Here is a 22,133-nt window from a genome sequence, read left to right as displayed (position 1 = left end):
AACCCTTGTTTATCCAGTTCATAAGGTCTGCCATGCCTACCTAGAGCCAACCCTTTTCTTGTTTTGATTTAGCTTCACCAGATACAGTTTTTATTGGCCACTGTATTGCCTACCACTCCTATGGGCATCTCAGCTCTGTTTCACTTAACATACACATTAGTACCTCTAAATGGAAAGAAACCTTATTTGCCAAGTATTCTTTTAAAACTCTGAAATTTGGCAAATTGAGCCCTTATAATGAACTAGAGGCCCCATGCACGAAATTTGTGCACTGGGTAGGGGTTGAGGGGTGTCCCTCAGCCCAGGCCCCCTCACATTCAGGAGCTCTGGGGGTTGGGGGGTGGATGTCTGACTGCCATGAAAGCAGGAAAGGCTCCAGCAGCTGGCTTCTGGCTGAGCTGCGACCCCCCTGTGGGAGTGTACTGACCACCAGGGGGCAGCTCCTGTGTTGAGCGTCTGTCCCCTGGTGGTCAGTGTGCATCACAGCAACCAGTTGTTCCACCGTTGAGTCAATTTGCATATTAGCCTTTTATTATATAGGATTGGCATAGTATATGGCCCCAACTATAATAAGAGCTCTTATTTGGAATAAAATAATTAATATGAGGTTTACATGGTGACATTTTTGCCCTTTTTTCTTTTAAGCCAAAAGAATCTCTGCTTATGTCGAGGCTTGCTGATTTTCCACAGAATTCCATTAAGCTTCAAACGACCAGTACGAGGTCCATATTGAAAGAAGCTGAGAAGATTTTGAGAAGAGTACAGAACAATAAAAAAGTACTTGACGAAAACCTGGAAGCTATTATTCGTGCAAAGGATGGAACTGCCATGTATTCGCTTATCAGTGCTTTATCTAGCAACAGGTAAGACAGGATGTTGTTATCCTAAGGTTATTTATGAAACCACAGCATACAGCCTTTCTTAATTTTTTTCTAAGCTCTTTATTTTGTGTGATATGTTTTAATCATTAGAAAAGGTTTTTTATTTCCTTTGATGATATGGGCTTATGATGGAGTTGAATTTGGATTTATAAATGTTACTATTACTTTTACAAATGTGACTGTTCCCTTTACTTTTGTTTCTCTTAGGTACATCTCTTCTGAGATTTATATATACTTTACAAATACACTTCTGTTTGATGAAAACTATTATAATAACATTGTTTTTTTCTTTTCGGGTGAAGGATATTGGGCTACACAGTGGATTCAAAACTATGTAAGAGATCTGATCCAGGTTCTATTCTCAGGACATTAAATGCTAATAAAGAGAAAATTCTTTATTCTCTTTTGTAGAGAGATGTCAGAGAAGATTCGGATCAAAAAGACAGTGGATGAGTGGATTAAAGCTATTTCTGCAGAAATTCAGGTAGATTTTGGAAAAAAAAAAAAAGAATTAATTCCCAGGAGATAACATTGTTTCCAATTTATAAGTATACTAGCAGTCCAGTGCACAAAATTTGTGTACTCGGAGGTGGGGTCCCTCAGCCTTACTGCACCCTCTTGCAGTCCGGGAGCCCTCGGGGGATGTCCAACTGATGGGGAGCAGGCCTAAGCCATCAGTCGGACATCCTTAGCGCTGCCACAGAGGCAGGAGAAGCTCCCACCACTGCAGCTGCACTGCCAGCCATGAGCCCGGCTTCTGGCTGAGTGGCACTCCCCCTGTGGGAACACACTGATCTCCAGGGGCAGCTCCTGCATTGAGAATCTGCCCCCTGGTGGTCAGTGCATGTCATAGTGACCGGTCATTCTACTGTTTGGTCAATTTGCATATTAGTCTTTTATTATATAGGATAATGTCTTATTATGGGCAAGGCCTCTAGTTCAATTTTTTTTAGATACTTAGAGGAAGGGACAGAATTTTCACTTGAGCCTGAAGCTAAAATTACCCTTAGCTCAAAAATCTTCATACCACTGAGACACATCTTGGTGAGGCTCATTCTGAACCCCCACTGTTATATTATGTGTATAAGTATCTTTAGTGAAAGGAACCTTTTTAAAAATATATATATATTTTATTGATTTTTCACAGAGAGGAAGGGAGAGGGATAGAGAGCTAGAAACATCGATGAGAGAGAATTATCGACCAGCTGCCTCCTGCACAACCCCCACTGGGGATGTGCCCGCAACCAAGGTACATTCCCTTGACCGGAATCGAACCTGGGACCTTTCAGTCCACAGGCCGACGCTCTATCCACTGAGCCAAACCAGTTTCGGCAGGAATCTTTTATTATGTTACAATGACTAACTTTATCTCATGAGTTGTGTTTTGGCTTCCATTATTTACGCAGCAATTTCAGCATTTCTTCAATATTTACCAATTTACAAAATTGGCATATCTTTTATTTTATTTTCTCTAAATCTTTCTAGATTTTTATGTATTAGATAGGAATAGCCCATGGACACAGACAATAGTCTGACGAAGGCCTGGAAAGGGTGGGTGCAAGGTGGAGGAGATCAATGGGAAGAAAAAAAAACTAAAAGGGACACCTGTAATACTTCGGTCGTTTTGGACATTACAGACCCTGGCTCTTTATATATGTAGATACTTATTCTCAAAATATCCCTTATATATAACTCCACTTATAATTCTTAATTTCACTATATTTATTTAATAGTAAGTTTCATTTTACTTAAGTGCTTTATCTCATAAATTATATTATGGCCCTTTTCTGGAAAATTGTTGGATAATAACTAGAATATGAATATTTGAAAGAAAATCTAGCAGAAGCATTTTGAAAAGAAAGAAGTATACTTAAAAAAATGTTTCAAAACAGCAGCTTTAGAAGCATTGGACTACCAAAGTAAAAATACCAGTTATTTAAAGGGAAAATACTCCAGGATTTCTCAGGTTACTGATTTTACAGAAGTCAGTTCCAGATGGGAAAATTTCCCCCTTAGTTACATCCGCAGGATGTCTTCAGACATTGGCATTGCAAAAATTTAAGAGTTTTTTTTATTTTTTTTTTATTTTTTATTTTTTAAATTAAATTTATTGGGCTGACATTGGTTAATAAAATTATATAGGTTTCAAATGTACAGTTCTATAATATATCATTTGTATATTGCATTGTGTGTTCACGAACTCAAGTCTAGAGAGTTATTTTTATTAGGGGGTAGGTAATTTAAAGAAAAGTCTTAAAATTTTATATATTTGAGGAAGTAGAACTAGACAGAGTAGCCCTGTTATTTTTATCTTGGGGTGCAAAGTGTTTTATTCCTAATTGTAAGGTGTGTGTATATGTTTATTCACAGTGGCAGCAAGATGAAATGTCAGTTCAGTTTCCACAGCAATAAATACTGAAATATATTTTTGCACTTTGTTGTTTATGATTATATATTTCTAATGTGGTTGTGAAGAATTGATACTAGCTATTATCTGATGTACCAGAAAAAAGCTGAACTAAGAGTGTGCAGACAATTATCAATATATGTCACTATTACTATGGATTTCATATAAAATGTTTGTTGAAACCTTCAAGCAACTTTAACTTATATTTATTTCAGAGTTTTATTACAAAGTTGTTTACTTTTGAAACTTACTTTGTAATTTAATTTTTGAACAATTTCTCCAGTCATATAGATCAAACATTAAAGAGCTCTAAAATGAAAAGTTACCCTCCTACCTCTATCTCATCTGATATTTTTCATTAGCCCTGCTCCATAAGACACCAATCTTCTAAGTGTTTTGTGCATTCTTCCTGAGAATTTTTTATTCATATGTAAGCCAATATTATTTGTCTATAAAGCATTAAAAACTGCTAAACTATATTTTTATAGCAGAAAAATACAAACTTTAATGTTTTTTAAAGCATTAGTATCTGGATAGATTTTAAGTAATTTTAATTTTGATTACATTAAGGATGAACTGGCAAAAAAGGATGAACAAAAGAGATTTGATCAGAAGAATCAACGGACCAAGAAAGCTCAGAATATGAGTAAAGATACTAAATCCAACAAGCAAGACAAAACAGTAAATACTGTAAACCCAAGAAAACATGGTCAAAACCAAAAAGAGGAGCATTTTAAAAACCCACCTATGAGGAGCATGCCTGCTTCAAGCTTACAGAAAGAGAGAAAAGAAGTAAGATCCTACTCTGGTTATGTGGCATAAATGTTGCATTAAAACTAATTATTTTCTTTAAGATAATAAGTATGAAAATGTTTTAAAAATATGAAGGACTATTCAAGTGTGAACTAATTTTAAACTATTGATATTTAGGTTTTGAATATCCATAATGTGGAAGTCTCTGCATAAAATACATAATTCCTTCCTGAGATCTCTCACACTTAGAATCACAGTTTTTTAGATCATCTAGTCCAAAAATTAGAAATTTATGGTACTAAAAATTGTACTTCTTCTTGTGTGTGTATATGTATAGTGTTTGTTTATTTTCGGTTTAACAAATGTATGTTTAGTGCCTAGTGATTGGTGAGGCATAGTACGAGGTGCTGTGGATGAAATGTTTTGGCTGCTCTATCAAGGCTCTAACTTTCTTAATGCCAGACACGGATTTGGGGGCACATTAATGAAGCATCTAACTCAAAGGTTAACACTTAGTAGATGCTCAATAAATGCTGCCTTTCTGTGTACTATTTAGGTTATGATTAAAGGTAGGATCAGAAATGTAGAAAATCATTAAAGACTTATATTATTGTACTTGAGTGTAATATATAAAATGTGTTTAAACTTTACTTTTTGGTGCTGAAAGTATTCCTAGTAGAGTAAAAACCTTCATGTTTCTTGGGTGAATGATTTATGTATTTAATTTTCATGCTTTTAATAACTTTAAAATTTTAAAACTGTAGATTGAAAACTATATCCAGAATTTAAGAACCATTTAAAATATAGGACTTTTCTGACCTGGTCATTGTTACTATAGTACTTAAGCTTGCAAACAGAGGCTTTAGGAACCTGAGATAAGTGTTTGATGACTATTTGTTGGTGAGATCAATACATTTGTATACTTAGGGTTATTTGAAAGCAACCACAGCAATACAAGATGAAGATTATATGTTACAAATTTATGGAAAACCAATTTATCAGTGCCATCGCAGCACTCTTAAAAAAGGGCCATATCTCAGATTTAATTCTCCATCTGCTAAGTCCAAACCACAGAGACCAAAAGTAATAGAACGGGTTAAAGGTAAGAAACCTCATGTTTCGTGGTAAACCTCCTTTTTTATGGTATCAGTTTTATGTTAAGTTTAATTTTTGCTTTTTATTTATTACTTATAAATACAGTTCAAATTATACAATGTTTTAGGGATGGAAAAACAATTCCAAGGGAGTGGGAAATAATAGACCTGATTTAAGGCACAAGATAGGAGTAAGTGGAGAAAAATATAGAATTAGTATCTATACTAATAAAAGGGTAATATGTTAATTAGACCAGACATCTTCTGGACATCCATCCGGATGTCTTTCCAGACAAAGCCATGGAGGCAGAGGCGGTTAGGGACAATCAGGCAGGCAGGGGAGAGCAGTTAGGGCGACCAGGCTGGCAGGGGAGGGCAGTTAGGATTGACCAGGCAACTGCGGTTAAGGACGATAAGGCAGGCAGGCAGGCAAAGGAGGTTAGGGGTGATCAGGCAGGTAGAGGAGCAGTTAGGGACATCAGGCAGGCAGGTAGAATGATTAGGGGTGATTAGGCAGGCAGGAAGGTGAGTGGTTAGAAGCCAAGCGGTCCTGGATTATGAGAGGGATGTCCGACTGCCAGTTTAGGCCTGATTCCACAGGGGTTCTGGATTAGAGAGGGTGCAAAACAAAAAATATTGTTTTCATTAATTTTTTAAAAAATATGTTATTATTGATTTTAGAGAGAGAGATAGAAACATCAATGATGAGCGAGAATCATTGACAACATGCCCTCTACTGGGCAAACTTTGTGCACCGGGCCTCTAGTCTTCAGATAAAACATGATAAAATTTGCATTTATGAGTTGAACCTGGAACAATTTAAATTAAAATTTAGGGAAAGTAGACATTTCCTTGAAGGTCTTGGTCCATCATGTTCTTTGTGAACAGAAAGATCAGCCATATGTTGTATATTATCATAAAAATGCTAATGGGGCCCTGGCTGGTGTGGCTCAGTTGTTTGAGTGTTGTCTCATGCACTGATAGGTTGCCAGTTCGATTCCTGGTCAGGACTCATGCCCAGTTAATGACTCGATACCCCAGTAAGGAGGTGTGCAGCAGACAGCTGATCAATGTTTCTAAACTCTCATCGGATGTTTCTCTCTCTTTCTCCCTCTCTCTCTCTCTCTCTCTCTCTCTCTCTCTCTCTCTCTCTCTCTCTCTCTCCCTGTATCTTTCTCTCTTAAAAAAAAAAAAAAAAAATCAGAGCCTGGTGGTGTTGTACAGTGGTTGAGCATCAACCCATGAACCAGGAAGTCACAATTTGATTCCCAGTCAGGGCACATGCCTGGGTTGCAGGCTCAATCCCCAGTAGAGGGCATGTTGTCAATGATTCTCGCTCATCATTGATGTTTCTATCTCTCTCTCTAAAATCAATAATAACATATTTTAAAAAAAATTAATGAAAACAATATTTTTTAAAATCACCTTTAAAAAAATTCTCATGGGCACTTTTGCTGTTCTCAGAGAGCCATAAGTAGCAAAAGTGAAGAAAAAAAAACTTTTTGTTTATTTTGTACACAACTAAAAATAGCTTCACTTATCATAGTATGGTTTGACTCACAGACATCATATCACTAATATATTTAAATATAACTCATATATGTTGAGCCTGTTGATCTTGTTACATTTTTAAATTCCTTGTACTTTAGCAGTGTAAGCCACTTTGGCAATATGTAGATACCTACTCAGTCTTCTTTCTTATTCTTTCTGGAAGTTGGAGCTTTGACTGGTGCTCTAGTTTTCCTCCTATTTCATTTCTAAGAGTTAGGGGATTGTATAAGCACGTCAGTTTACCTAGAAACCCTCCTGAAGTTATTGAGGTAAAGCTTGAGGTGATATTTACCCTAGTGTTTCCTTTTGTTTATTGGAACTTTTCTATTCTATTATATTTGGGGTTTTAAAAGCCTTTGCAAAAAAGAACTTGAGTTTTTAAAATACTTTCAAACCTAAAAATAATTTTGTTAAGCAATCCTTTTAATGCTAGAGGTGATTGAGAATCTGTGGACACATGCTCATCCTTAGACCTTCATGCCGATGTCTCCTCTTCCTGAAGAGCTTCCCCCTTTGATCTTTGTACGGCTCCTCTCTCAGTTCTTTCCATCTCTGCGCTGGGATGTTAGCTCCTCGGAGAAGTTTACCCTCACCATCCTATCCAAAATTGTCTTCCATCCCTTTAGATCCCTTGAACCTGCCTTATCGTTCTTTATAGCACTTTTCATTGTCTGCTGTTAAATTGTTTACTGATTGTTTTACTTGTTAGACTGTAAGCTCATGACTAAGTTAGTTTATTCAGAGCTGTGTTGCCTGTGTCTGCAGTGATACAAAACACATATTAAAGGCTTTGAAAATATTTTTTCAATAAATACTCAAGAAAAATATTTATTCAAATTGAATGAATACTAGAGAACAGGATGAAAAAAAAATAAAGTCAGTGGTAATGAAATTTTCTTTCTGGGATCATGAAACTTTATTTTAAAATCTAGATTTATAAAATTACTCAGATATTACAAGTAAAAATGTAGTAAAATCAGGAATTGATTTAGCAAATAGTTCATTTTCCTTTATAATTTTACTTTTCTTCACTTTTCTTTTATTCCCTTTATCTTCTCCAAAGAGACAGATGACCAAATTTCTAATTCTTTAATAATTGAGAATTTACAGTCTCTATAGATTTATTTTATAGGAATAGAATATATATATGTATGTATGTATATATATATATATATATATATATTAATATCTACAAATATTCTTCCAAATCTTTATTGAACATTTTTTCCTAATCCTTGCATCTATTCTGTCATAGTAGTTATATACGTTGTTACTTATATTCCGGGATTGAAAAACCATGGTCTGGAAATCAGTTGCCTGTTTTTATTTTTATTTTATTTATTATTTTTAATATATTTTTATTGATTTCAGAGAGGAAGGGAGGAGAGAGAGATAGAAACATCAATGATGAGAGAATCATTGATTGGCTGCCTCCTGCAAGCCCCCTACTGGGGATTGAGCCCATAACCCAGGTATGTGCCTTTGACCGGAATTGAACCCAGGACTCTTCAGTCCACAGGCTGGCGCTGAGCCAAACCAACGAGGGATCAGTTGCCTATTTTTATAAATAAAGTTTTATTACAGCATAACTCTATTTTACTTATGTATTGTCTATAGCTGCTTTCATGCTACAATGGCAGAGTTGAGATGTTGCAATTGAGATGACATGGCCCATGAGACTAAAATACTTATTACCTGGCCTTTTAATAAAAAGATTTTCACCCCCTGGTTTATATGCTACTTCTTTTTGGGGCACTGTAACCATATATAGAATGAGATTTTTCTGTGAAGAAGAGTTGTGTATTTCTAAATGGGTGGATAGTGGCTGTTCAAACAATATTTAAAAATATCTGCCATTGGTGATTATTACAGGCACTAAAGTAAAGTCAATAAGAACACAAACTGACTTTTATGCAACAAAACCCAAGAAGATAGATTCTAAACTGCAACAATCCATTGCTACACTGCCTCCTGGTGATCAGCAGTATTTGTTCAGCCCAAGCAGAGAAATGCCTACTCTTTCAGGTACACTGGAAGGTCATCTAATTCCTATGGCGATTCTCTTAGGTAAGATCTACAGAACATATGGGTAAACTTAAAATTCATATTAGCATTAGCAGAACGTATAGAATGGTGCTGACATGATAGTCACCTATCTTTTCCCTTATGTGTTGTTTACTAGGTGTACCGGTTAATAATGCAGACTTTTTTCAATAGATGGATTTACACATATGTTGATATATATGTGTTTTGATATGTATGTTATTTTGTTGTATTGACAACAAGCTTCAAAACTTCATATGTCAAATTTGCTGAAGGTGTTAACATTATAGATATTTTTACACTTAAAAATGTCAAATTTCAGAAAAAGAGCATTTGCGTTTTAATTCATTATTTTGAAGAAAAGTACTGCTGAATACTTCTGGAAGCTTATGGTGAACATGCTCCTTCTCAAGATACTTGTGAATGCTGGTTTAAACGCTTTAAAAGTGATGATTTCGATGTGAAAGACAAAGATGTCCAGGTCAACCGAAAAAGTTTGAAGACCAACAATTACAAGCATTATTGGATGAAGGTGCATGTCAAACTCAAAGAACAACTTGCATAAAGATTAAATGTTGCTCAGCAAACAATTTCTGATCATTTACAAGCAATGGGGAAAGATTTTAAAGGAAGGAAAATGGATGCCACATCAACTGAACAAAAGACAAATGGAATACCGAAAAGTCATCAGTAAAATGTTACTTCAACACTACAAAAGAATGTCTTTTTTACATCGAATTGTGACTGGTGATGAAAAGTGGATTTATTTTGAGGATCCCAAATGCACAAAATCATGGGTTGATCCAGGTCCACCATTAACATCGACTGCAAGGCCAAATCGCTTCGGAAAGAGACAATGCTCTGTGTTAGGGGGGATCAGGAAGGTATGGTGTATTATGAACTTCTAAAACCAGATGGAACTGTTAGTACTGATAGCTACCGACAACAAGTAATCAATTTGAACCATACTTTGATCGTGAAATGACCAGAATGTGCCAGAAGACACGGCAAAGTAATTTTGCTTCATGATGACGCACCATCACACACTTCAAAACCAGTTAAAGACACATTAAAAGATCTTGCCTGGGAAGTCTTAACCCACCCACTCTATTCACCAGACCTTGCTCCTTCAGATTACTACTTGTTCTGATCGATGGCACACGCACTCTGAGCAGCACTTCAAAACATATGAGGAAGTGGAAAATTGGGTCTCTAAATGGTTTGCCTCAAAACAAGTAAAGTTCTATTGGGACAGTATCCACAAATTACCTGAAAGATGGAGAAATCTGTAGCTAGTGATGGATATTACTTTGAATAAAGCACTTCTGATGTTTCTCTTGAAATTATCGTGTTTTCTTTTATTACAAAATCTGCTATTATTAACCAGTACACCTGGAATATTTGTGGGTAGGGCCTCAGAATGTCTCTGATATGATGAATTCTGCTCACAGGAAATATTGTTTTGGTATTTATAATACATTGCTGTAGATGAAATGAAATTTTAAGATTGTTTAGATATCATAGACATTCATAAAAATTAAAGAATTCAAGAATTTTGACTGGTTTAATATCATCAAGTGTTAGGGAAATACTTTAAAGTACCTTTTATGTCATGTGAACTAGGCTGTTATAAGTAAACTAGTGTGGTTGTATATTCTAAGCCAATAGTTGATTATTTACTTATTTGAGGTCTCGGGCTCATCATTGTAAAAACTGATAAAAAAATTTAGCTATTTTTCTCTTTTAGTCTCATTACTATTCTTACTTAATTTTGATGAATGATTTAAATATGGATATTTTTCAACATGAGATAATTTTTTATATTTGATATTATGGGTGAATGACATGTTAGTTTGGTGGCTAACATCTGTTCAAACATACCTTCTACTGATATGATACTAAAACTTAAAAAGTTCTTACTGTGTGCCAGGTACAGATGTAAGCACTTTGCATATGTTAACTGCTTTAATCCATCCTATAAAACACAGCCATGTACCAGTTTCATAGATGAAGAAACCAAGGCACAAAGGAGTTAGGTCATTTGTCAAAGGCTACATAGCTAGAATGGAGCCAAGATTCAAACCCAGGTGATCTGGCTTTATTTAGAGTCTATGCTTTTTTATTTTATTTTAATTTTTATTAAATTTCAGAGAGGACAGGAGAGGGAGAGATAGAAATACCAGTGATGAGAGAGAATCATTGATTGGCCTCCTCTTGCATGCCTCCTACTGGGGATCAAGCCCACAACCCGGGCATGTGCCCTTGACCGAAATCGAACCTGGGACTCTTCAGCCTGCAGGCCAATGCTCTATCCACTGAGCCAAACCAGCTAGGGCTAGAGTTTATGATTTTAATGAGTGCTCTATACCTTAACAAGTGGGACTTCTGAACTGAAAGCTAACGAGTTTTTGACAGTTACGATAATCACCAAATAGTTGGCCTGCATGCTGTTTATTGGTGGTCAAACATTGGTATTTTGTTGTTGGTTTTATTTCTGTCCATTGTTGCTCTATGAAGATTTGAGAATAAAAATAATACAGTATAACACATTATACTTTAGTCGTGGCTTTGGCACTTAGAAACATTTATAATCTTTGGCAAATTATAAGTTTCTAAACCTCTGTTTCCTCAATTGTAAAGTTATTAATACCTCATAGGCTTATATTGAGGGTTAAATTAGATAGTGTGTGTAAAGTGTTTAATATGTATGAATGCCAAATAAACGTTGGTCATTGTTAAAAGGATGATATGGTTTGTTGACAGTGGTGATGCTAGAGGGAAAGGTGATTGCAGATGTGCTTTTCTTTCATATGAGAATATAGCTTTAAAGATCTAAGTTGTATATTGTATTCCACCCCCCCCTTTTTTTTTTTCTGAAATGGTTGACTCATTTTCTCCTCCAAACGTTTTAGGACAAACGCAAAGTAATAGTGATTCCATGCCACCTGCTAGAGCAATTGTAAACAAGCCACACCCTGTAACGGTGACTACTTCTATTCCTCCATCCTCTCGAAAGCCAGGAGCTGGAGTAAAGAAACCTAACATAGCAGTCGTAGAAGTGAAGTCGGAGAAAAAGGACCCTCCTCAGCTCGCTGTACAGGTATCCCAGGACGCATGAACAGAAGTTTTTCAGGAAAAAAAATGTTGGCTTAACTTTAGTACTTAAAATCTATTATAGTGTTCATGAAAACTATGCTTTTATCATCGGTCTTTTCTTTAAAACTGTGGTGGTAATGTGATGTTTCTTTCCTTGCTTTGCACACTTTAAGATACCTTTTCTAAGCCAGTGGCTCATATCCAGATGGGTTGATGATATCCCAGAGGGAATGATTGAGCAATATATTGTAACTAATTTTAAAAATACAGTGTTGGTGACTTATTAATACATCAGTCTATATTCAAACATAATAGAGGTCCAGTGCACGAATTCTTGCATAGGTGAGGTCTGGCCGGCCTAGCCAGGCCAGTGGGGGGAAGGGCCACGGGTGGTTGGCCAGCCAGCCCTGCCCAGATTGGGGTGTTGGAGGCCGATCAGGGCCCAGATCAGGCTGGTTGGTTGCTGCAGTGTGCATCATAGCCACTGGTTGTGCCACCGTTCCAGTCGCTGGGCTTTGATATATTATATATATAGATATAGGAAGATTTGAATAGAGAAAGAACTTATATGTGAAGAGTCAACATTCAATTAGTCAATTCTCCTCAGTTAATGTATAATAAGTGAAATTGTAATTTAAAAAAACATGACTTTTTTAATAAACTTGAACTTTAGTTTTGATATTTGAAGGAGCAAAGGGTTTAGAAAAGTTTGTTTTGGTACTGGTCCTTTATAAAAGTATTTCAGAAATTGTGTTGGTTAATTAAAATATAATATAGGATGGATAAATTAGTTGAGACATAGGATTCTTATAAAAAAAAAAGTGTTATAATTGGTTAGCAATGTGGAAAATGGATCAGTTTTAGACTCTAAAATTCCTGCTGTTTATAGCAAATGAGTTCCAAGCAGGCAATAGGCTAATGTGTAACTACAAAGTATAAAAATAGGAAGAATTAGAAGATAATTGCATGAAATCTTTATAGAAGTTGAAGCTAAGTTTGAATATGAGACAAGAAAACTTAGAAATAATATAAAAATATATTTGAATCTATAAAATCTAAAACTATAAATATATAATAAATTTCTAAATAAAAAGGAAAATCACATATAGTGACAACACATGAAAGGAATATGCTAGAAAGAATTATTTTTTTATTTTTTATTTTTTTATATATATATTTTATTGATTTTGTACAGAGAGGAAGGGAGAGAAATACAGAGTTAGAAACATCCATGAGAGAGAGTCATCGATCAGCTGCCTCTTGCACACCCTCCACTGGGGATATGCCCGCAACCAAGGTACATGCCCTTGACTGGAATTGAACCCGGGACCCTTCAGTCCCCAAGCCGACACTCTATCCATTGAGCCAAACTGGTTTCGGTGAAAGAATTAATTTTTAAATATTTTAAAATATAAAAACCTCCATAAATTAATAAAACATAGATACAAATCCAGAAATATTCAAAGAACATGAGTAAGATTCTAGGGAAGCAGAAATATAATTTATAATCAAACAATTTAAATCTTGCTAGTTACCCAGATAATACAAATTAAAATAATATACCTCCATTTAAAAACTATTATTGCTGAAGGAGTTAAATTGGGTAAAGGTTGGGTAAAACTTATAATTGATCACCTTTTTTGATGTTGTAAATAGAGCTTATTTGGATTGCATTTTGGTAGTAATTACCAAGAATCTTAAATATTCACACCTTGTGGCTCAAGAATTTAATCTAGTATCTGGCTATCTAGTATAAGCATATAATTAAAATTTAGGAAATAAACCCTATATATATTAAGAAGTTTTTTGTAGTGATCTATAATAATGATAGTATAATATGCTAATTAGACTGGACATCCTTTCTGAGGACCTTCGGGACAAAGTCTGGGTTGTGAGGTAAGCCCAGGTCCAGGGTGCCAGAGGGAAGTCTGTGCTGGCAGCCAGGGGAAGGAAGGCCTACTCTTGCACAAATTTGGTGCATCAGGCTTCTAGTGTACATATAATAGTAGAAGTATTAGAAGTATCCTAAATGTTTGCCAACAGGAAAATGGTTAATAGTAAAGGCATGAGTATTTGTTGAAATATTCTACAGTCCTTTAAAATACAATATAATTATGAAGTCTATATGGAAGCAAGGTAAGATGTTTATGACTTAATTACATTGAAAAATCAGGAATGAAATTATTGTATATTTTGCCTACATATAAGTGGCTAGTAATAGTGAAAATGAAGCTTTCTTAAGATAGTAGGATTTTGTATGTTTCCCTTTATTTTCCAAATTTTGTAAATTACCCTTTCATAATTAAAAAATTATTTTCCATTGACTTTGCAATAAAAAGTTAAATATATATTATTGATATATATAGATATTAAGTATTTGAGTCAAAATGTTGAACTGAAAACTACAAGTTGTATTCTTTTATAGGTATTACCCAGTGTAGATATTGACAGCATTTCAAATGTCAGCATTGATGTCAGTCCATCTCTGCCGAGTCCCAAACAAGCATCTCCTCCTCCTCTGAACACCTGGATACAGGTATTGTTCAGAAATTTATTCTATAGTTTTAAGTAATGTTTCACTATAGATTTTTACTAATGTTATTCCCTTCGAAGTTTTCATTATCATTATAATTTATTATAATAATTTAGGTTTTAAGGAGAAGATTCAGAATGAATCTGGAATTGCTTATGAACTTGAAAACGAAACTTTAAGATTCTTACATTTATATATATTTTGAAAGTGATAATCATTAGTGTAACTTTCTGGTCACATAAGTTGTAATACTCTCATATGTAAAGAATTTTTTCTCTTCAGAGGAGAATCTCAATTTAAATGGGAACTAAGTATAATTTTTCTGAATGTGAATTTTCTAATGATTGGAGTTTATGTTTTGGGATGTTACTTTATCATTGTACTATTGACATGATGCACAAATATGCATTTCTTCCAAGTATTTATTTGCTGCTAAGTAATGAAGTTATGACTCTACTACAACACATCCAAATCGCACTGTAATTTTCCTCACGTTTTCATCTATTGTAAGCAAATTTGGTCCTCAAGTATATAGTCTTTTTTTTTTTAAATTTATCTTTATTAAAAGTATTACAGATGCCCCCTTTTTCCTCCCCATGGACTCCTCCACTCCGCCCCCGGCCTTCACCACACTATTGTCTGTGTCTGTGGGTTATGTCTATATGCATTTAAATTCTTTGGTTAATCTCTCCTTCCTCCACCTCTTCTCTCTGAGATTTGTCAGTCTATTCCATGCTTCTATAAAAATACATTCTTCTTCTTCTTCTTTTTTTTTTTTTTTTGAATAAGAATACATTCTTTTATTTTGAGGTGTTTTTTGTTTTTTTTTTTTTAAATTAAGGTATATGTGTACATATCTTACCATTGTATAAGAATATATTCTTAAGGAAAGGGAGAAAATTTTCCATAATCAGAAATAGTAAAATAGATTTGAATCTAAATGTATTTGTGTCTAATTTAATTTTTTCATTAGTATTATTTTTCCACCAGAAGTTTATTAGAACATATATGATTACAAATAATAATTTTCTGACTCTTTATTCTTCAGCTCTCATGAGGCTATTTGTGGTTTTAGGTAACTAGGTTACTTACAGGGAGGCCTATAAACTAAATTTGTAAAATAACTATTTTTTAAAATTCTTGATTCTGTATCTGTCTTTTTGTGAGTTTGTATGTGTATACTTATATATCTACATATACAAGCACTATATCTTAACTCTAGGAGAGAAATCACAATCATACCAACTTAATAGAATCCTTGACAGAAAAACTTATATTTAATTTTTTAGGACTATTGAAATGAGAACCTAATGGCTTTGGGACTATCTTAGATTTTTTTTGTGTGGAGGAGTTGATGTTTAAAAAAATATAGTGTTGTTGATTTCAGAGAGGAACGGAGAGAGAGAGAGAGATAGAAACATCAGTGATGAGAGAGAATCATTGATTACCCGCTTCCTACATGTTCCCTACTGGGGATCAAGCCTGAAACCTGGGCATGTGCCCTGGCTGGGAATCTTAACCATATCTTCCTGGTTCATAGGTTGACGCTCAACCACTGAGCCACACAGGATGGTGGCGACTGTCTTGGATTTCATTTACAAATGAAATAAATTCTGAACAGGATGTTAAAATTTAAAAAATAGGCCTATTTATTATAAGCTTATGTTATAGGTGGAAATATGGTAAACAATGTATAAATTAAAAAGACAATAAGCACAACAAAATCTTTCTAAAATGCTTTCTTAGACTCCAGAATTAACGAAGGTAGATGAAGAGGTGAAGTTTCCAGGAACTAACTTTGATGAAGTAATTGATGTCATACAGGTAACAGATCTGGAAATCATTTTCTACCAATATTTTTCCATATGATAGATAAATTGTGTGTGTAAATAATGTGATCAAATGAATTGAAATGCCATTGATTAATTTTGAAGTGTTGGGTAAGTTAATTCATCTATTTAAGTTCCTTGCCTCTACTTGTCACTCAGCAATGTTGAACTGATATATGAATATAATAATTTTGTTTTTATTATTACCAGGAAGAGGAAAAATGTGATGAAATTCCGGAATATTCTGAACCAATTCTGGAGTTTAATAGAAGCGTTAAAGTTGCTTCTACAAAATATAATGGTCCTCCATTTCCACCAGTTGCTTCTACTTTTCATCCCACTGCTGATATTCTGGATAAAGTAATTCAGAGAAAAGAAACCTTGGAAAGTAGTTTAATTCAGTGGTGAGTTTACAGAGGCATTGGTGTTAATAGAACTGTAGTAGCAAATATAAATGGAAAGTATTGAGTTTTGGTTGAAAATCTTTCTTGTCTCCTTTCATTTATTAAATTTTGTTCCTTTGCTATAGTCATTGGAAACTATTTGATGTGATACTTAGTGTGTAACTAATTGCTGGAGGAATTATTTTTGTCCTGGAATACTTGTACTTAGACTGTCTATTGCTAAGTAAAAAAGCCTTAAAAATGTACACGTTCTTCAATCCAGTGATTCACTTCCAAAAACTTATCCTAAGGAAATTATAGTTCTGCCACTAGGCCATAGCTTACTTAGCAGCTATAGTGCATATTACAAATAAGGCACTGTTCTGTTTGTTACTTATATAAACTTATGAACTTATTTTATCCCTGTGAGAAACCTTAAGGAAGTTATGGAATAAACTAAACTGAATATTAATGCAGTTATCAAGATTAGATTTAGAAAAACATTTAGTCATGTTGAAATAGATCATTTATACACTGGTACATAAACTAAGCAGGATTCTAATGACTTAACCATCTATAATAATACCGCGTTTCCCCGAAAATAAGACATCCTCCGAAAATAAGACCTAGCGCATGGAAAGATAAGACATCCCCTGAAAATAAGACCTAGCGCAACTTTGGGAGAAAAAAATTAATATAAGACACTGTCTTATTTTCGGGGAAACAGGGTAAAAGGGTGATATGCTAATTAGACCAGATGTCTTCCAGACATCCTTCCAGATGTCCTTCCTGACGAAGCCGGGGCCGGAGGGCAGCCAGCCTGGGTCCCGGGTGCCTGTGGGTGGCCAGAGGAGGGAAGTAGTCCAGGTCCCAGGTATTGGAGGGAAGCTGGTGCCAGCAGCTGGGGGGAGGAAGGACTACTCTAGCATGAATTTCTGTGCATTGGGCCTCTAGTAGTTCATAAGAACTCACTCCAAAATAAATGGACATATGGAATAAAAAGGAAAATTAGGTTCCAAATTGTTAACTGTGTTTATCCTTGAATCTGGGATTATGAGGGAGCCTTGCCTGTTTTAAAAGTTTTTAATATGTTTTATGGTGTTTTGAAAATGAACATCTATTACTTGTATAATTAAAAAAATATTTTTATTGATTTCAGAGAGAGTAAGAGACAAGGTATATATAGAAATATCAATGATGAGAGAGAATCATTGATTGGCTGCCCCCTGCACACCCCCTACTGGGGATGAGCCCGTAATCTGGGCATGTGCCCTTGATTGGAATCGAACCTGGGACCCTTCAGTCTGCAGACCGATGCTCTACCCATTGAGCCAAACTTGCCAGGGCATATAATAATTTTTAATCGTGTATTAGCTGTTTTCATATACAGAAGCAGTATCCTATTTCATTCCATCCCCCACCCCCACCCCCTCCTTTTTCTCCTTTCTAACAATAACTTTGGAAATAAATTACCTTTTTTTAAGAGAAAAACTACCTATCTATATTGCAGTCTATACATTTACTAAAGGCCTAGTGCATGAAATTCGTGCACAGGTGGGGGGGTGGGGTTCCTCAGCCCAGCCAACACTTTGTCCAATCCAGGACCCTTCGGGGGATGTCTGACTGCCAGATGTCCCTCTTAACAGTCTGGGTCTGCTGGCTCCTAACTGCCTGCCTGCCTGAACACCCCTAACTGTCCCCCCTTGCTGGCCTGGTTGCCCCAACTGGCCCCCCACCCCCTCTGGCCGGTCACCCCCAACTGCCCCACCCCCTTGCCAGCCTCGTTACCCCCAATTGCCCCCCTTGCCAGCCTGGTTGCCCCACACAGCCTGGTGTTTAGTTGTTTGGTCATCCCTCACTCACCCCCTTGCTGGCCTTGTCACCTCATGAAGCCTGCTGTTTGGTCATTACTGTTACTGTGATGGTGTCCTGGACAGTTTGCATATTCCTCTATTATTAGTATAGATTCCTTGCAGAGAGGGTAGCTGGACTTCTTTTCCAGCTCTTATCTTGTGTGGTTTTATATGCATGCTTTTTGAGTAGAGAACCTAACATTTTAAGTGCATGATATGCTAGGTATAGTTGCCCTAAACCTTCTTATGAATTTATGAGGTCTGTTAAACTCTTTAGACTAATCTGAAAGATTTTAATTTGACGTAATGAATTATCTTCCACATGGAGATCTATTTCATGTGGTTTATTTTGCTAGGGGATACACATGATTGTTTCTTCCAGATTCAGCTTTTAGAATGACTGCTTTCACATGTAAATGCTTGTGCTTATGATTAGAGCTTATTTTTAAGGGTAGTATTTATAACATTTTCTACATTTCAGTCAAATTTAGGAATCCTTAACTTTTATCCCCTAGGGTAGAACAAGAAATAATGTCAAGAATTATCTCTGGGCTCTTTCCAATCCAACAACAGGCCATGGCTAATGTCAGTGTTTCAGCCAGTGAGGCAAGTGAACCATTGAATTCTGACATTGGTAAGTGAAATGGAATCTCTTTAATTTTTTTTGTTATTAAAAGACAAAACTTTCAGGTCATTGTGGATTTACATATTCTAGAAGTCAGGTATTCTTTGCCTGACAAAAGATAAGCTCTTTCTATATCAGTTCCCAGATCTCTGTAGTGGAGGTTAGTTCTCTCTCACCTTATTTCATTTTACAACATTCAGATGATTATAACATCCTCTATTCCTCCCACCCCAAATCTGTTATTTCCAAAGGGTTATATATAGCACTTTGATTATATCTTTGATATAGTAACTTTTGCATTGTATTGTGATTGGTTTACATATCTGTCTCACTTACTAGACTATAAATTACTCAGGATTAAAGATGTTTCTTCTTTAGTGCTTAGCCCTTGACTAACATTTAAGAGTTTATGTGGTCATTGAATGACTAAAGGGGCCTCTTTCTCAATGGAACCCACATCATTCATAGAGGTTATTTTTAAGGGTAGTATTTTCAAGGGTAGTATTCCTCCTTCCTTTTCTTCCTTCTCTTCTTTTTCCTCCTCTTTTCTCTTCCTTCTTTTATCTCCTCCCCCTCTTCCTCTTTTCTTTCCCCTCATTCTGCAACTGCTTTTTTGAGATATAGCTTATTTGCCATAAAACTCACCAATTCTAAGTGTCCAGTTTGATGAGTTTTAATAAACACAGCTATATATTAGCCACAGGATCATGATATTGAAAAACATTTCCATCATCTCGAAAAGTTCTATCATACCTTTTTTTGATGACCACTTTGCAGTCAATTCCTAACCCTACAACTGGGGATTGAGCCTGCAACCTGGGCATATGCCTTGACTGGGTACCGAATTATGATCTGGTTCCTAGATCGACGCTCAACCACTGAACCACCCCAGCCTGGCAGAAATTGGTGTTTTTCTCTATGAAAATCTTAAAATTTTCAAATTGGCTATTTATATCCTGTTCTCTGTAAAAGCATGTGCATTTGCTTTGTTTTGCCTGTTTGGGTAGTGCTTTTGTGTTTTCTGGCAGAGATGTTCTGAGTTTGGTCATGCCCAAATAATGAATTATGGGAATGAAAAAAGAGACATGTCAACACATAATTACTTATTCCTCAACAAGACACCTATACCCACTTTTTAGGGATTTCTGGGTATTGCTGCCATAGTTGTACTAATTAATAGCGTGCTCTTTTGAGAGGTCACATCTCCATCAAGTCATATAGATCATTGTTTATATGTTTTGCACACAAAGCTCTAGAAATATAGCCACTTTAAGTCTAGTAAAGTCAGTTGTTAAAATTTCACTGGATTTTCTGCACATTCATGTGAGTTAAAAGTACAATATATTTGGAAAATTAATATACCTGTGGAGCTTCTGATATCAAGCACCTGAACTGTAAATGTTAGTATTGAAACTAGAAGGAAGGTAGGTTTGTCTTCATGTTTATAAAGCAGTTGCCATTTCTCTGAGGTTTCCCCACAGTCATTGCATCCTTGTATTTTGCCAGGTTTATATTTAAGGAAAGGGTTTCCTGTGACCTCTTCTTGGAAATTGGATTGTTTTCAGATAGAACATTTAACGTGGTTGTAAATCCTTTTTATCACTAAGTGCTATGGTAGGGAAGAGGCCACATACGTAAATTTTCATTGGTATGTTTTCCTTCCCTCTTTTGTTTGCTTAGAGAGATGTGCATTGCTAAGTTATCTTATTCTTCTTCATAATAAGTAGATTATCTATTTTCATTTTTATTTCCCCTCCCATCCTCTTGTACACATATGTTTGCATCTCTAAAATTTTAAGAATTGCCGAAACCGGTGTGGCTCAGTGGGTAGAGCATCGGCCTGCAGACTGAAAGGTCCCGGGTTCGATTCCGGTCAAGGGCATGTACCTTGGTTGTGGGCACATCCCCAGTGAGGGGTGTGCAAGAGGCAGCTGATCAATGATTCTCTCTCATCAATGTTTCTAGCTGTCTATCCCTCTCTCTTTCCTCTCTGTGAAAAATCAATAAAATATATTTTTTTAAAAATAAAAAATAAAATAAAATTTTAAGAATTAAAGTTTGGATTGCAAACATGTTTCTTGCCCACTTACTCTGAAATTCTTTCACTTTGCAGTGGAAGGAACAAGTGCTGGTGTCCTCCAGCTTTTTGTTGATGCTGGGGTTCCTGTGAGCTCAGATATGATTAGTCATTTTGTGAATGAAGCTCTTGCCGAGACCATTGCTGTCATGCTGGGTGACAGAGAAGTAAAGAAGCAAGATCTTGTCGCTGCAGGTGTTGCTGAGGATGTTTTAACAAGTGAAACATGCCTGCCGGTAGGTGTGACTCTCCTTTCATAACTTGGGTTCCTGGGGAATTTTTGATACATTTATTAAATAAAAGTAAAATGGACAAAGTTTATTTTTGTTTTTTCTTTATTCAAAATATTACAGATGTTTTCTCATTTCCCCCATTGACCTCCTCTACCCTGCTCCCATCCCCTCCCCAGGTCTTCACTGGAAATAAGCAAATTTTATACTGGGTATCATAAAATTACAGTTTGTGGTGGAGATTAACTGCTTGTTGTTATGATTACAGTAACATTTCCCCAGCATTTTGCTTTAAAACCTTTTAAATTCATAGAAAAGTTAAACATATGAGACAGTGAACATAAATCTATCTGTTTTTATGTTCTGTTTCTTTAAAAATCATTTGAAAGTTGCAGATACCCTGACACTTGTAAAAGCATCAGCAGTATCTTCCAAGAACAAGACACTTTCTTACATAACCAAAATACTATTGTTACTGAACTAAAGGGGTTTGTCTGCCTGCATACATCAAGGCCCAATTAAAGGCAAACAGGAGTTTGCAGCCAAGAAAGTAAAGGTTTATATTTAAGGAAATGGTGCCATGCCCGGAGTCACAGGTGGCGCTCATGCTCAAAGACCTGGCTCCCCCATGGCTTCTGGGGGGTGGGTTGTAAAGGGGACCAAGAGGTTAGGGTCTTGATCTCTATGGACTGGTCAGCACTAGGGTAGGGGATGGTTGATAATTGCATCTGGTCCTGATGTAGGCCATGGTGTTACTTTGTCTAATTTTGCAAGGATG

At 35.8% G+C, this 22,133-nt stretch overlaps 1 protein-coding gene across 5 annotated transcripts in view; it reads left to right on the top strand.

Annotated features, from left to right (window-relative positions):
* Positions 1 to 22,133, top strand: part of KIAA0586 — a 95,073-nt gene that overhangs the window by 18,133 nt on the left and 54,807 nt on the right. For all 5 annotated transcript variants that reach the window (XM_084894695.1, XM_084894694.1, XM_084894697.1 and 2 more), the window contains 11 exons: positions 646 to 863; positions 1,293 to 1,365; positions 3,859 to 4,080; positions 4,969 to 5,143; positions 8,559 to 8,753; positions 11,642 to 11,829; positions 14,251 to 14,361; positions 16,105 to 16,182; positions 16,398 to 16,591; positions 18,939 to 19,057; positions 21,162 to 21,361. In XM_084894695.1, coding sequence (XP_084750821.1) covers positions 646 to 863; positions 1,293 to 1,365; positions 3,859 to 4,080; positions 4,969 to 5,143; positions 8,559 to 8,753; positions 11,642 to 11,829; positions 14,251 to 14,361; positions 16,105 to 16,182; positions 16,398 to 16,591; positions 18,939 to 19,057; positions 21,162 to 21,361 — 1,773 coding nt within the window. The remainder of the gene's footprint in view (positions 1 to 645; positions 864 to 1,292; positions 1,366 to 3,858; positions 4,081 to 4,968; positions 5,144 to 8,558; positions 8,754 to 11,641; positions 11,830 to 14,250; positions 14,362 to 16,104; positions 16,183 to 16,397; positions 16,592 to 18,938; positions 19,058 to 21,161; positions 21,362 to 22,133) is intronic.

The sequence above is a fragment of the Pipistrellus hanaki genome, assembly GCF_964339955.1.
Source record: "Pipistrellus hanaki genome assembly, chromosome: 1".
Classification (NCBI taxonomy): domain Eukaryota; kingdom Metazoa; phylum Chordata; class Mammalia; order Chiroptera; family Vespertilionidae; genus Pipistrellus; species Pipistrellus hanaki.
The sequence above is the reverse complement of the archived record's forward strand: the minus strand, read 5'-3'. Positions and strand labels throughout refer to the sequence as shown.